The 15,237-nt window shown below is 33.3% G+C and overlaps 1 protein-coding gene across 1 annotated transcript in view; it reads right to left on the reverse strand.

Annotated features, from left to right (window-relative positions):
* The window catches only part of LOC118733870, a 189,911-nt gene extending 177,370 nt beyond the window's left edge, over positions 1-12,541 (reverse strand). The window contains exons 1-2 of the mRNA XM_036463492.1: positions 12,409-12,541; positions 11,022-11,267 (exon numbers count right to left, since the gene is read on the reverse strand). Coding sequence (XP_036319385.1) covers positions 11,022-11,103 — 82 coding nt within the window. The 5' untranslated portion in view covers positions 11,104-11,267; positions 12,409-12,541. The remainder of the gene's footprint in view (positions 1-11,021; positions 11,268-12,408) is intronic.
* Positions 12,542-15,237: the final 2,696 nt, after the last annotated feature.

The following is a 15,237-nucleotide window of genomic DNA, read 5'->3' on the forward strand; positions in this document are numbered from 1 at the left end:
GGGTTTTTGTGGTGGCGAGCTTTCTTATTCGCGCTTACTTTTACATACAGTCAACAACTTTGGTTGTTTTTACAGTTGTCGACGCTGATTTTTAGCGTGTAACCAATGAACTTAATTAACTATTTGCCTGCGCTGCCTAATTTACTTGCCTATGGGCACCGAACTTGGCCGCCTAAAACGGCCTGAGACAACTTAAGATAACAGTAAAGACAGTGGATAGAAATTTTCTTAAAAGTGCGTTAATATGTATTAAGGAGTTTTGAAGAGTATTTGGTATGACTTAAAATAATCAAAACTACTTACATTTCACAATTCTGATATGAGAAAATATGTTCTAACTACTTATTTTTAGCCTGCTGCCTTCACTTTTGCTCTCTCTATCGCCCTCTACTCTGCTAACAAAACTATTTAGTTTGTTGATATTTGTTATTTAAGTCATGTCAGCCGCCAAATCGTGTTGGTGCCATTGCGTGGTGCAGCAATAATTCACTGTCGGCATGCACAAACACACATATGTATGCGTGTATGTGTGTAGTACTTATGTAGAGGACAGTACTTGTTAAAAAGCGAAAAGTCTCAAATACGTACATAGCACGTCGTACCGGAAGATTTCCCTACTTTGCTAACCTCACGGCTTTGCTGTTTTATAAAAAAAAATGTCGTCGAATCAGACAGCGCCTGCATCGGTGGTAATTAAAATTCTTTTTATTGCTTTAGCGCATGATTGTGGTCGAAGTGAGCATCTAGTTCAGCGCATGCGTGCAGCGTTGTAAATTTTAACTTAATGTTGCTTGCAACATGCCATGGGTAATTTCGGCAGCAATGTAATTGGTGGATTTTAAATTGCTTTGACAGTGTGTGAACATGATTTTTATGGGTTTGAATGTATTTTTTTTTATTACGAGTACCTTTTTTATTTGATCTCTTTTTTTTTGGTTTATTTAATTTCGGAGTACTTAGTGTTGCTTTAAAGCTTATTTGTCATTCTAATGAGACAATAAAGAACAAAATGATTTGTATATAGAAGTAGTAATAACTTCCGGTTGGGCCGTAATAAAAAGAGAACTCCTTTTACTAATTTCTTATTAAAAAGTCGAATTTAGCATTATGACATTTTTGCGTAACGAAATTTTGTTCCATCCTATATTAATGGCATATGCAAATTTGAGGTTGGGTTATCGCGACGATGAGGCTTTTCTCTGCAGCAACCAATAATGTAAATAACTTTAAAATCTTGTTAATTCTGTATTGTGGATGGTCTGCATAAAGTTCTATTCGAACTCTCGCAAAGCGTTTTCCACATTAAAGTTGGAATGCTTCACAGAAGGTAATCAATTCGTTTTGGTTTCTACTAACGGTACAATATCTTCAGTTGTCATTGTGGTAATACCTAACCTTCTGACCAAAGACGTTCTAAAATTGGATATACCAACGCTCACTTCTGAAAAAAAGGGTACAACTTTGCCACCAAACTTGTCATTGCAGAACGAGTGCAATGTGGTTTGTCTACTTTAGCTCATACAAGTCGCTAGGGACCTGCTGAGATCTACCTTTTTCACCTTCAGCAAACTAATAATCATATAACCCCAGTCCTCTCAAAACTTTATAGAGCTTCGATCTTACTGGGTCAGATTCCCAGCAGGTGGGCATGGGCTAAGATCGGATTATTACGGAAGGCAGGAAAACCTGAGCGACCGCTGCACAGTGGTTCAAAACTGGAACTTACTGTTCATAATTCACTGGAGCCTTCTTTTTTCAAAAACTTTGATTATTATTATTCTTTTTTAATGTAAGCTCATAAAACTAGCGAGAGACCAGTTGAGCCCGATTTTTGAATTTTTATTTGCTTCTATTAAATTTTTTGGTGCAAAGTGCAGAAAAAGGAGCAATTTTGGAGAAAATCGATTATCCTGTTTCAGTTAATAAATGTTACATAATAAAAACTAGTTGTAAACAATTATAGGTTTCCCCTAAAACGAAAAAATCACCAAAAAAACTTAAAACGTTATAAAAAAATGTCCACAAAAAAAAATCAAATTAACTTACGAAAAATTTTGGGTACGCAGTGTTATATATCATTAAATTTTAGTACAAAAACATGCAGTTAACAAACGTTACATAGTAAAAATAGTTGAAAACAATAATAGGGTTCCTCAAAAATTAAAAAAATTAAATAAAAATGTTATAAAAGACTGTTCACAAAAAAAATAGTAATTAAAAAAAAATTTTGGGCATTCAGTTTTATAGATCATTAAATTTTAGTACAAAAACGAGAAAGTCGTAAATGGCTTAGAGGTCGCGTTGAATTTAATAATTTTTTTCGCTAACATTTCGAGCACATCTGCATGCTAAATTTATTTTTAATATTGTGAATTGTTGTTGTTATATTTTTTAATTCCATATATGTATATGTATGTTTGTATGTTATATTCATTAATTTTTGATTACAATGTGCCTTTGTATTTTATGGTTTGTGGCAGATTTAATAAAGCTGGATTGCCCCTGAAGATGCTAAAAATGTTTTAGTGAAACGTTGGGCCAGAAAGTGGAATAATGTAGTTTTATTCGCACTAAAAACATAGATCAGACTAGCCTGGTAACATAATATTTAATGGGAAATAAAATAGTTTGTTATATTATTAAAAATCAACGAGAACTCTTCGTCACTTGCCACTTGAACTTTTTTAAACTAAAATTTACCGCCCTATGAAACTACACACCCAAAATTGTTTTTAAAGTAAGCAAAATTTAATTTTGGTGAATTTTTTTTCAAATTTCAAAAAATCATATCTTTAACCTTTTTTAAAAATGCAGGTTCTCTAACGATCACTTTTCGGTATTGTGTACAAAATTGAGCCAAAAAATTATATAAAATTTTCTTTTTATTTTACGCCGAACGCTGTGGGTGTAGTGGTTAGCAGTGCGCACTACCATTCCGCATGGCCTGGGTTCGAGCTCTATTTCCGACATAAATAAATAAAACACAAACAAATTATTTCTAATGCCTCTCGGCAGTCGTTATAAAATGTACCGTTTTTACACATTGTTGTAACCAACGAAACTACCGCTATTCAAGAACTCCATACAGTTCAAACATTGAAGCTTATTCTAGCTGTTCAATTGATTTTCCTAGGTTTCTGCGCTTTTCAATACAATATAATGGATTTTCTTAAGTATGTGGAATACCATAAATTCACATTAAACGATTATTTATAGATTATAAATGTATGTGTGTATATGACTGTATGTACATATACGACACTGCTACATATTTTTATTAGTTTTTTATTTCTTTTTCTGGCTCTTTCATTCGAAATTTACATAAAAATCACGTAAAACTTCCTTCTTTGTTCTGTATTGAATTAATATTCCCTAATTAGAATTCAATGATACTTGTTTGATTCAAAAGAATGTTGCTTGATGAACATATGTGAACATATCAATGCATGTAAGTAGATATCAGAAAAGAATGCTATATACAGTTACTTATTTACATATATAAAGAAAATACTCTATAAGCGGAGCTGCTGTGGCCAGAAAATATCAGCTATTTGACATTTACCTTAGAAACTAAAATATAGGCACATTAAATTGACAATGGAAAGATGGATAAAATATTATGCAATAGAAAAGTGGATGTGAAAAATATGATAAATAAAAATAGACACTGAATAATAGTCAACGGGGATTGAGCTGTTAAAAGCGTTTACTAATACACATGAGCACGATTTCATTTCTGTCCAGTTTATTGACAACTTTTTACCAATTAATAGACGTTTTCTTTTTTTTTGTTTAACTCTTTCAAACGGGAAAAAGATAACACAGTACAGACTTTTAAATTGATGTTAAACAATTCATTGTTAGTCTTAGATCGTTGAGAATTCCTTAGTTTCCTTAATTTTTTCAACTTTGACAATCGCTAATTAAAAACAAAAATATCTATAAAAGTTTCCAAATATATAGTACTTATCTAAAAACAAATTTATTGATGTTCTCACCCAAAGGGAAGATATGTGTCTACAGTTTTAACCCGCTTCCAAATGAAAAACGGGTTAAATGAGAAGCTTTTTCTTGGCAGTAGTATACGCAGAGGTTCGCTATCGCCTCTTGACAGACGACCGTTATTAGAAATAAATTAATAGAAGAAACATCTTTTTGAAACCAGCTTTCTAAATGTGAACCCAATCGGACCATAAATACGGGATGTTCAAATATCCATTTAATGTCTTTAGCTCCTCAATGTTCAACCTTCAAATTCTATTGCACAGGTGAACCTTTCAGTTCAACAACCGCAAGTCAGCAATACAAGAAACCTCCGTACGACAAAACGTTTCGAGTAGATATGTCTTCCAAACTGTCAAACTCTTTGTTAGATTTTATTTCGCAATGCCATTGTTGCCGACCCACGAAATTTATTGAACACTTTTTTCTTAGAAATCAATCAGCAAACCAAAAACTGTATGTCAACTTTCTGCAAACGGGCCTTCGTTTTAACATTTAATGCAAAATTAATTAGTATATCTGCTCTCACAGAAATTTGTTTCACCTTTCTTTATTAGTTATGAAGATAGTAAATGTTTTAGCAGTATTTAATTTCGAAACTGTTATATGGTAGACAGACGGAGAAAATTAATTTGAATTAATAAGCATAAATGCAAATTAAAATTTTACCCTTACAGACGGCAGTAATGCGAATAAACCAGCCGCAAGGTCGTGGGTTCGAGTCCCATGGCCAGTATACTTTTTTTATTTCTTTTTCATTCTTTTTTTTATAAGTTCTATATTTTTTTACGTTACTTTCAGTTAGTTGTTGTTGATGAAATGTGATATCAAATAAAGCAAATGAAAATAAAGTAAAGTAAAATTAAATATATAAATAAAATAAAATAAAAAAATATAAAATAAATAATAAAACAAAAATTTTTTCGCAATCGCTCCAACCGAGTATCGAACCTGGCAGCTACAGGCTTGTAGCTCGCAACTCTCACCGCGTACGCGAAACTCGACTGCTTCGTTTGCTTACTTGTACAAAAGACAACAACTGGCCGTTTTTACCAGTGTTGTCATCGAAAATTCCCCGGATCCGAGTTGATTCCAAAAATTTCGTGCATTTGTTCGGCTGATTATGCTCATTTTAAAGAGGAAAATGCATGAGTTAAAGCAAATTAAGGCTGGTTATGCAAATAATCGGGCCCGTTTGTCTACCGTATTAGATATATATGTGTAAGTACAAGTACAATAAATAGCTACCACGCAACAACAATGTGAATGCACATAAGTTCATAGTTGCAGTTGACATTGGCCATAAACTTCAGATGCTGACAGCAGCGATATTGCCACCAATTATTTTCTGCACGTAATACTAGAATTAATTAATTGTGTATGGTTGCTTATTTGTTGTATTTCGCTAAAAACAATTCGACACGACGAAACGTGCAGTTGGCAAATAAAATAAAATAAAAAATCAAACCAAAAATAAAATAAGATTTAAACTTGTGAACAACTGAAATTCGATATGGCCACCACAGCCGAGTAGCAGCAATACATACATACATATATCAATGGACCGTTGAATGAAAAGAGTGAAGCTGGAGGTGTGCCAATTGGTGGCAGACATCGAATGGTGTGTTGCAGCGTGATAATGCGCCACTGTTGCCCCGAGGTGGCATGAATTCAAGTTCAAGGCGCGCACGCTGCTGCCGAACTATTGAATGCACATGCGGACATACGTATATACAAATATATTTGGTACTCTTTCCTCAAAGTGCAGCATAGCCTGCAGATTTGTATATACCTACACTTAATACATATTAAACAATATTTATGCACATTTGCAATTTGTTGTGCGAGTGCAACAGCCGCCCTTGCACAGCTGTGGCAGCCAGCGAACCGCATTCATTCATAGGTTTCTTAAAATGCATCGCATCTCCTGCATGGCTGTCTGGTCGGGAAGTGCCGCTGCTGCTGCTGCTGCTGTGGAAATCGGATACAGCCAAATTGAGCTGAAGTTTACTGCGCTGTTATGCATTTCGTTACTGGTTGTTACTTCCTTGGTTGGTTGTAGGGCAACAATCGTGCCACCCGTTGCTGCTCCGCTGTGGTTTTTCCATCATGCTGCGACAAGAATCACGGAACTGCAAGTCTGCGCTTCAACGTCTTTTCATACAACAAAGTATAAATATGTGCAAGTATACATTTATGAGCTAGCTGGCAAGTGTTTAATCATACATACTTACATTCGTACGTATGTATATAAATACAATGCAAGTACTCGCACTTGTACCAAACAGCAAGGCGTGCATATGACTTCAAAGCATGCATCAATCAATGAAGTCTGCACTGTTGTAAGGTGCGGCTGCAGGTGTCAAATTTTAAGCAACAGGTGGCAGGGTATGGTTTTTCTTTGAAATAAATTTTTATTTTTTTTTTTTTAGAATTGCGCTTTGCTTGGGGGTGTAAGAGAAATACATGTGTCGTCTTTTCGGCACTGAGGCAACTAGTTTTCCGCATTTCTGTTGAGTTTTGTTTTTTCCAAAAATCGGTTTATTTATCCGCACATACCACAAAAACATACCTCAAAACCGACGTCTACGTATAAAGTAATGGAAGAAAATATTGATGGCATATTTGAATTTTAATTATTGAGGATCATAGAAAAATTAGAAGGGAAAATGTTTTCAAAGATTTATGGAAGTCAAAATACTTAAACAAATTTTGTGGCATGTGCCAAAATTATAAAATTTTTTCAATTTATTCCTGTTCTAAATTTCTTACGAGTATTGAAAATATTCGAAATTCTTTTACTGTAAGAAAGGTTTTCCTTTTTTTAAATATAATACACAAATGGAAAATTTAAAACATTTGAAAATCTGAATTTCTATGTATTTTGAAAATTTACATATTTACTACATATTAAAAATTGTATACACACAAACAACAAATTAGTTTATTCGTAAATAATATGGAATTTCTTTAGGTAAAATTTTACCAATTTGTAATATTTTTTTTTTTTGTTTTTGAAATGCTTTCTAATGCTTCTATGGCAATCACTTTTGATAATAAAGACTACCTTATTCCGAAAAAATGGGTTGCCCGAAATAAAATTCCGGAAAGACTGGTTCAAAAAAAAAACAAAAAAGAAAAAACTCAAAAGTAACAAAAACAAAATTGGGACAAGTTTGAATAATATTGGAAAGAGGTTGGAAAGGTTTAAAAGTTTAGAACTAACAAAAAAAATTATTAAAACTATTTTGGAAAATTTATTTGGGTTAATTTATTTACAAGTTAAGTTTTTGAAAATTTTTCTGATTTATATTAAGAAATGTTTTGTTTGAAAATGCTTAGAACAAACAAAGAGCTTTTACAACATATTTCTGGATTTTGGTTTGGAAAACTTATTTGGCTTACTTTACATTAAAAAGTAAATTTTTACAAAATTCTCTGATTTATTTTAAGAAAAAAACTGTTACAAAAAGTTTAAAACAATTTAAACAAACACAAAAGTTTTAATAATTTTTTTTTGTCAAACTTGTTTGGCGTAATTTTATAAAAAAAATATGATTTATTTAAATTTGGAAGTAATGCAATTAAAGTAAAGTTATTTGTAAAATATTTATAAATACTTGCATATGTATGAATTTTTGTAAAAATTCGTTGTCATTTTGGAATTCTGTTTAATTAAAAAATTTTTATTAAAATTTTATGACATCACCGGAAGAAGATTTCCTTTTGTGACTGAAGGTTGCGAGAATATATATAGCTTTAGAGACATAAGCTTATTCAAATCGTTTGTGGAAGATTTGCATAAAAAGTTCAATACCCATCGCCACGGCATTCTGTGTTTTTCTTTTCATTTTATTTAACAGTTTGCCATTAAATTTCTATATAAATAAATACATACGAACATAGGTTAAACACACAAACGTGAAAACGAACGTGTGGCATACCATAATTTTATGAGAAATTGATTTTAAAATTTAGTTCAATAAATGCTGTCACTTTCTTAAGTGACATGTACGATTTTCAGTTGGTAAGAAAATAACGTTTATGTTATTTACTATTCATAAAGAAATATATTGTAATTTGCACGAGTGAAAAGAGACATAAACTGGCTGCAAGGAATACGGCGTTGCGGAGGATACTTTTGGATGTTATTGGCGGCAAAATAATTATCAGTAAAAAGTTAGCATGGGATGGTTTATAATAGTAATTATGAGAAAAAATTGCGCAAATTTGCGGAATATTTGTCCACAAAATTTGTGTTCCGACATTATTCAAAATGGAACCGATTTTGCGATGATCATCAAAGTCAACAAATTTATAAAAATGTTCATGTAGGGAAAGAAAAATTTGTAGAATCTTAATGGTAGAATACTATTGTACTTTGACATTATTGGAAGAAAAATGCGAGAATTTGAATTACATGCACTTTTTACGTTTCTGGTTGACTATTTTTCGGATTTGTCCATATTGAAAAAGTCATAAAAACAATTAAGTCTTAAATGCAATGAAACATTTTAATTATCCATATATTTATGTATATAAGCGTATGTGTGTATGTAAAGGCCGATGTGATTGAAGTGGACTGTGACAGCGTCCTTAATAACCCACAGTTCAGCAGAATTCGTAAAGATTGCTTTAGTTTTAAAAATGTCATAAGCTTTACACTTTTATTGCAAGCAATTTAGATGCAGTGAATTGAAAAAACAGAATTAAAAACACGTATTTGGTGCAATAGACAATAATCACAACCACTGATTTAATTAAGCCATTTAAGAAAATGTCATGCAAAAGTGTAAACTAACAATTAAAAAAATCGTTTTCAACCACTTTCCAATTCACAAAGCAAGCAATCATCTGCTAACTACTTAGGAATTATTAGTTTCTCTAAGCAATAAAAAAAAAAAATTGTTTACTAAACAACTGCTTACTGGGAAAGGGGAAAGTAATAAAGAGGCTAGTCTTTACCATAGCATTTGACGCAGTAACATTTTTTTACGCCCTTTAGAAGTAAATATTTTGCGGTAGATTTACTCACAAAAAGTGGAGTTATGTAAATAATCGTTAAAAAAAAAATGTAAATATTTTGCGCTTGTGATGTGCGTCTTGAAATTATAACACATACATTTGGAGGGACCTACAATTTTATGTCGCCTCGGAATGGCAAATGGCTTTTATGAGTAGTTTTTCGAGCCAGAAATACATGCGAGGGTTTGCCATTTCCAGCCGAGGGGCGGCCGCTGTTAAACAACTTTTTCTAATTTTATATGTTGCTTGGAGCAGGGATCGAGCCCCGGTGTACCTCTAACCACTCGGCTACATCGGCTGATAAAACACATCCTCACCTATCCAACCAGAACGCTATAAATAGGAGAGTCAAAATTATATCGACTCCAGCTGCTCCATTATTTATCACTGCATTTGGAAGACCGCATGATCGCGAATAGGCAAGGAAAGTTATGATCATACTAAAGGAGCGAGTTGAATTGCTGAAACAATATGTATTTGAGAAATTATTCCAATGCTGCATAATTTTTAGCGGACTTTTCTGATTTTCCTGGCAAGGAATTTCTTGCAGGCGATTCTTGAGGAAATGTCGCTGAAAAAAATCATAGCAAATAAGTGGTAAGATTCCGAATTCGGATTACTGAGTAGCTAATGGTGTGAGTACAACCGTTGAGATTACCGAATGTTCGGATTAGCGAGTAGTCGGGCCATGACTTTCGACTGTGAACTGTACATACTAAATACATAAACTTGCCGCAGTTATTAATTCCATTCGTACTTTTGCATAGAGTATCCACTTTTTTTGGCTAGACTTTTCTTCATGTCACCGCGATGTGATTTGATGAGTGACTTAAATTTTGTATCAATAGAAGCCCAGATTGTCCCGGACTAAGGCCGATTAAGAGATAGGGGCCTCTTGTTAAAAGATAAATGAAGGCAATCAAAAATTGACCAAAGACCTTAAAAACTTTAAAACGAAACGAATTCAGCAGCTGTACCCCAAAACGAGATTGGACGGGTTTCTACTTGTATGAAAATTAAATGCCTTTATTTGAGTTAAATCTCTTTTTTTTTGTAACCGACTTCACAAAAAGGAAAAACGTTATCAATTCGTCGGAATATTTTTTTTATGTATGTTACCGCATAACTTTGAACCACGTTAACCGATTTCGATAATTATTTTTTCATCGGAGAGGTGGTCCTCAAGGGTGGTTCCATGTTAATTCTTTAAATGCGATAGTTGGATCGTGAAGAAATTAACGACAATCTTAAACTTTTATATGAGAATTGAAGTCGGTTCTGTTTTTTGCTTAAAAATTATTTGTTTAATTTTATATTTATTTGTTTTTACTTCATCTAAATAAAAAAATAAGTCGTTGAGAGAGATAAAAAATATATGTATGGAATCTAGTAAGTAAAATATCTTCGAATTACATAGACTTCACCGTTATTAAATCCCCAGCCATAATTGGATTCAAAAAGGTTATCACAGTGGATTTAGTATACAAATATTGAGAACAGAAACAAATTTTACAAAAATATGAAATTTTCCTAGATTTTTTATTCATTGCAAAGAGTATTTGTTGGCTGCAATCAAAAACTATGTTTTCAATTATTTGTATCCTTTTTGATCGAAGGAAGTTTCTTTCATACAACACAGAGATCTAATTTTTCTATTACAACTGCGGTCTTCTTTTTGGTGTAAAAAGTAAATCTGAATGATTAAATCGAAGAAATATAAACCCATTTTTTTCAATTTGTTTTTGAACATCTTAAAATTATTATAGTTACAAAAATGGTGCTCGTCTTCTTTTGAAGATGTTATCTAGGGCTATGATAGGTATAAAAAAAAATTTTAAAATAAAAAAATTGCAGACTTTTGAAACTAAAAAAAAAGAATTTATCTTCACTTATTGTAAAAAACTAGTCCAAATACTTGGCAAAAATATGCGCGCCTTTTTGTTTGCCTTCAATATATTTTTGTCACACTTGAATTTTCCTCCACAAAAACTCACCTGTTTTTTGTGCATCGATGCGTGCGTGATAGCCCAGTAGGCTGATGATCACCAGGATCAGCTGTGTACGTATGTGCGGCATTGCAGCTTAATTGGTGTTGTTGTTGTTTGTACACCTGAACTGTTATTCTCACAGTTTAAAGTCGTTGTTAACGCTTGTTCTTAAACTAAACTCCTCTATAGAGAAAAAATTCAAAGTTACACCAAAAGTTTTCTTTTTTGTTCTTTTACAAGCTTCTTAAAACACTGCAAAAAGATTAAATAAATAAAAAATTATATTTCGGTTATTACGCACTAAACGGTGAGCTGCCTTCAAGCAGGCTGAGTTTAATTACAATAGTTGTAACAAAGGTTATGCAAAAAAGGGCGCATGCGCAAATGAAAAATACGAGTGAAGAGATGCCTTGCGTTCTATTTGTAGTTTATATTTGTAGTTTATATTTGGTACTTTTAACTTTTAATTTCGCTTGCTTTGTTTTTTATATTTTTCACTACACACTCAAAGTAATTGCTAAAAATTTCTGTGCTGACATAAATTTTAACCAACTTTAGTAACTTTTTTTTTAATATTTTTTGTGCACAATATTTTGTAGGTCTTTGCTTCGGCTGCTTTAAATTATGTCTTTTTAAGCGGTTAATGCTGCTTTCAGTCAGAAACAGTCCGAAACAGCAAACAGGTGAAGTCGTCGACTGCAAAAACTCGTAGTGGTAAGTATGTCACCGTTACACGCGGTGGCAGCAAGAGCAGCAACACACTACACTAACAACTGCAACAGCAGCAGCACTTGCAACAACATCAACAATAATAGCAACGTTTCAACGTTATTTTTGACGTTTCATTTCTTCCGTTGTTGCTTTGCCGCCTTTCTACTATTACAGCTTTCTTTCAGTGCGCGATGACGCTGTGCAGTGATTTTCGTCTTTCTAGTTTTAAAGTATTATTTATGTACACATTTCATTTTTATTTAGGTTGAGTTTGAACTGGATTTCATTTAAAACTTGCAACATTTGAGTACCACTGATTTGTTTACTGTTTTTTCTATATTATGTTTCGCGAAAAGGTTCTTAGCACACAATTTTTGTTAAATATTTTCTTGTATCACTTCATTTGCAAAAAGCACCAAAAATTCATTAAATTCAATCAAAATACTTCTCATTTATTATAAAATAAATTTTGTTTAATTCACACGCTAGTTTCTCTTTTATATTTATTAACAAAAAAAAAGTGAAAATTAGCGTCTGCGCATGCGCACCCATTCATTTGCCTCGCACGACTAAATCAAACGCCACAGCGTATCTCGCAACTCGCTTAGTGGCTGCTTGCCAGAGTGTTCGATCAGCGAGCTTATGAGTAACCGAAACTGACGCAACAGCTGTCAAAGCCTACCGTAAGCCACCGTTCGGTATGCAGCAGGAAAGCCAAGAGCAGGGAAGAAGCCAACAAAATAAAAAAAGCAAACGGAAGCTAACAAAAAGTCGGCGGTACGAGTTGCGTTTAAGCGTTGCTAACAACCGACACGTTCAGGTGGTAAAAGTCAACTGAAATCTGTTGTCGCGGCAAGTGGCCAAGGAACCCGGGCGCTTTGCGCGAGCACCAAGCTTAGTCGTTCGAACCAGCGGCCAACTATGCCGAGATTTCTCTCGTTTGCTCTACACAACATGTTGGCATTACTTTGTGCCGCCTGCTTTTCCCACTTTGTTTGCGGTAGTTGGAAGCTTCAAAGCCGCTGTTTCGTTTTCTCACAACGTTCCTTAAGCTCTCTCTGGCGTAGACTGCCATTGTTCAGGTGATTGCCACAAGCATGGCTTAGTTTGTGTTATTACCAATTACTTGCCACATTTGCTTTACTTACAATTGGCTCTTTACGCAGCCACCCGATTTTTCCTATTGCTCACTGCGCCAATTTTGCATGCAATCCGACCGCAAATTCGTATATTTTTGTCGCTTTTGTTTTTGTTTACTTATTTAATGCAGACTCTCTTGCTGACTGCAGCTATTAGCTTATTAGTTTGGTAATAATATTAATTTCATTTTGAGGAAATTGTGTTAAGTGGTTTTGTCCAACACTTCGCAAGTGGCGCTGAAATATTTGCAATTAATTGTGTTTTAGCACTGGCAGTTCATTCACAATTTGGAAAGTGAGTTAGTTAATTGATTGACTTATTTGATGGTAATTAAAATATAATAGATTATCTTGTCATATTTAGTAGAGCGTGCGAGCTTACAAGCAACCCAAAAAAGTTCACCGTACACTTCCTAAACTTGAAATATTTTTGTTTGAACCTGGGGGACCTAAGGTTTTTTTCTAATTTTTCGGTGACACCTACATTTGGATATAAGCATTTTATTTAAGTGAAGCTGGCGGCAGAAATAATAGACTCGTCATACTTTTAAGAATTTTGGCTGTATTTATTTAGTCTATTTTAAGATTAATATTTTTTTATAAAAGCCTAGGTAGTTATACAACAAACATCATATAAATCCGTTTTTCAAAATTTGAACACAAATTATAAAAATTCGACGAATTTGCACCAAATTATCAAACTTTTTATTCAGAACTTTTAGAAAAATTTTTGGTATGCAATTTTGTAGCCCATTCAATTTTAGTATAGTAAAGTACAAACTTCAATCCGCTACCAAATACCGTTGATTTTTAGGAATTTTTTCTGACGTTGTCACGCATTTTGTCCCATAAAAGGTGTACTAGACAATTTTTTTTTTATTTTGAAGCCACTTGAAATTGAATGGGCCATGATAAAAAAAATAGGAAGGTAGAACCACTGGGAGGAATTCTTCAAATTCTTGACGTATTATGTATAGGATATGTAATATGTAATATGTATAGGATAATATCGTCGTTTAAAGTACAAAACCGCGTAACTGACATTGGCTGCCAAAAATTGGATTTGCTCACACAAGCTCTTGGCTCAATCCTTATCCATTCGTCCTGAAATATATTAGCCAGAAATGCGATTGCTTTACAAAAAAGTGAATCATTTTGAAATATGAGTGTTTTTACACTCTAGAAAATAATTTCTACAACTTCACATACGCGGTTTTGCATTTTGTTCATACGCGGTTTTGCACTTTAAACGACGATATAAGGATGAGGTTTTTGATAAAAGTAGAAGAAACTCACCGCTCATATACTCACCATAACTTAGTTGACTACACCATATCTTACCACAGAGGAACTCACCACAACAAAACTCACCATACCTCCTCCAAACTCACCACGGATGAAGACACCACATAACATCATATGATATGGCATCACATGTCATTAAATCACATGACATGATATCAAATGATATGTTATTACATGACAAAACTCTACATGATATGACATCACAGGATATGATATCGCATGACATCACATCAAATCTTCGACGCGTAGATTTATAATTTGGACCATCTTTAAGATGCGCTCTGGCGATGACGGCGTGAAAGGTACCCACTTCCTTTTCCTAGCCGTCTTTCCAGTCCACTACTTTTAGATTTTCTCCGGGATAGACAATTCCCACCTTTGGTACCTACGGTGACCATCCGTCCTTTATTTTAAAGGACAGTCCTTTATTTTAACCCCGTCCTTTATAATTTTTTTCAAAATAAATGACGCCTTTAGTCCTTTATTTCTTAAACTGTCCTTTAAATCAGCTCTGCATTTTTCAGAGGTAAACTTTTAAACACAGAATATGAAACATAAAAGTATCCCTTATAAAATATAATGAAAACCTTCGCCAGTTTGGCTCGCACCCCACTTAAGGTTTCTACTTAATCGGTAATCTTTGTACAATCTATAATCACAGAGAAAGTTGTGCCTAGGATCGTGTTGCACGCTGAGTTTCCACTTCCACTGAAAAATAACAATAAAGCCCCTGATGCACAGTGGTTAAAAACTGGCATTTGGTGTTCGTAATTCATTGGAGCCTTAATTTTTTCACTAAATTTGATTATTTTGCCTGAGCCTGATTTGTGAATTTTTATTTAATTATATTAAATTTTTTAGTACAAAATAAAGAAAAAGTAGCCATTTTGAAGAAAATGTATTCTCCTGTTCCAGTGAATAAATTTTACATAGCAAACACTAGTTGAAAACAATTGTATGGTTTTCCCAAACGAAAAAATTACACAAAAATTTTAAATGTTTTAAAAAATGTTCACCAAAATAAATATTTTTTTAGTTTTTAGTAAAAATTGGTTGAAAAATGAAGG

This window comes from Rhagoletis pomonella, unplaced genomic scaffold, assembly GCF_013731165.1.
Source record: "Rhagoletis pomonella isolate Grant_MI unplaced genomic scaffold, Rhpom_1.0 Rhpom_scaffold_00002, whole genome shotgun sequence".
NCBI lineage: Eukaryota > Metazoa > Arthropoda > Insecta > Diptera > Tephritidae > Rhagoletis > Rhagoletis pomonella.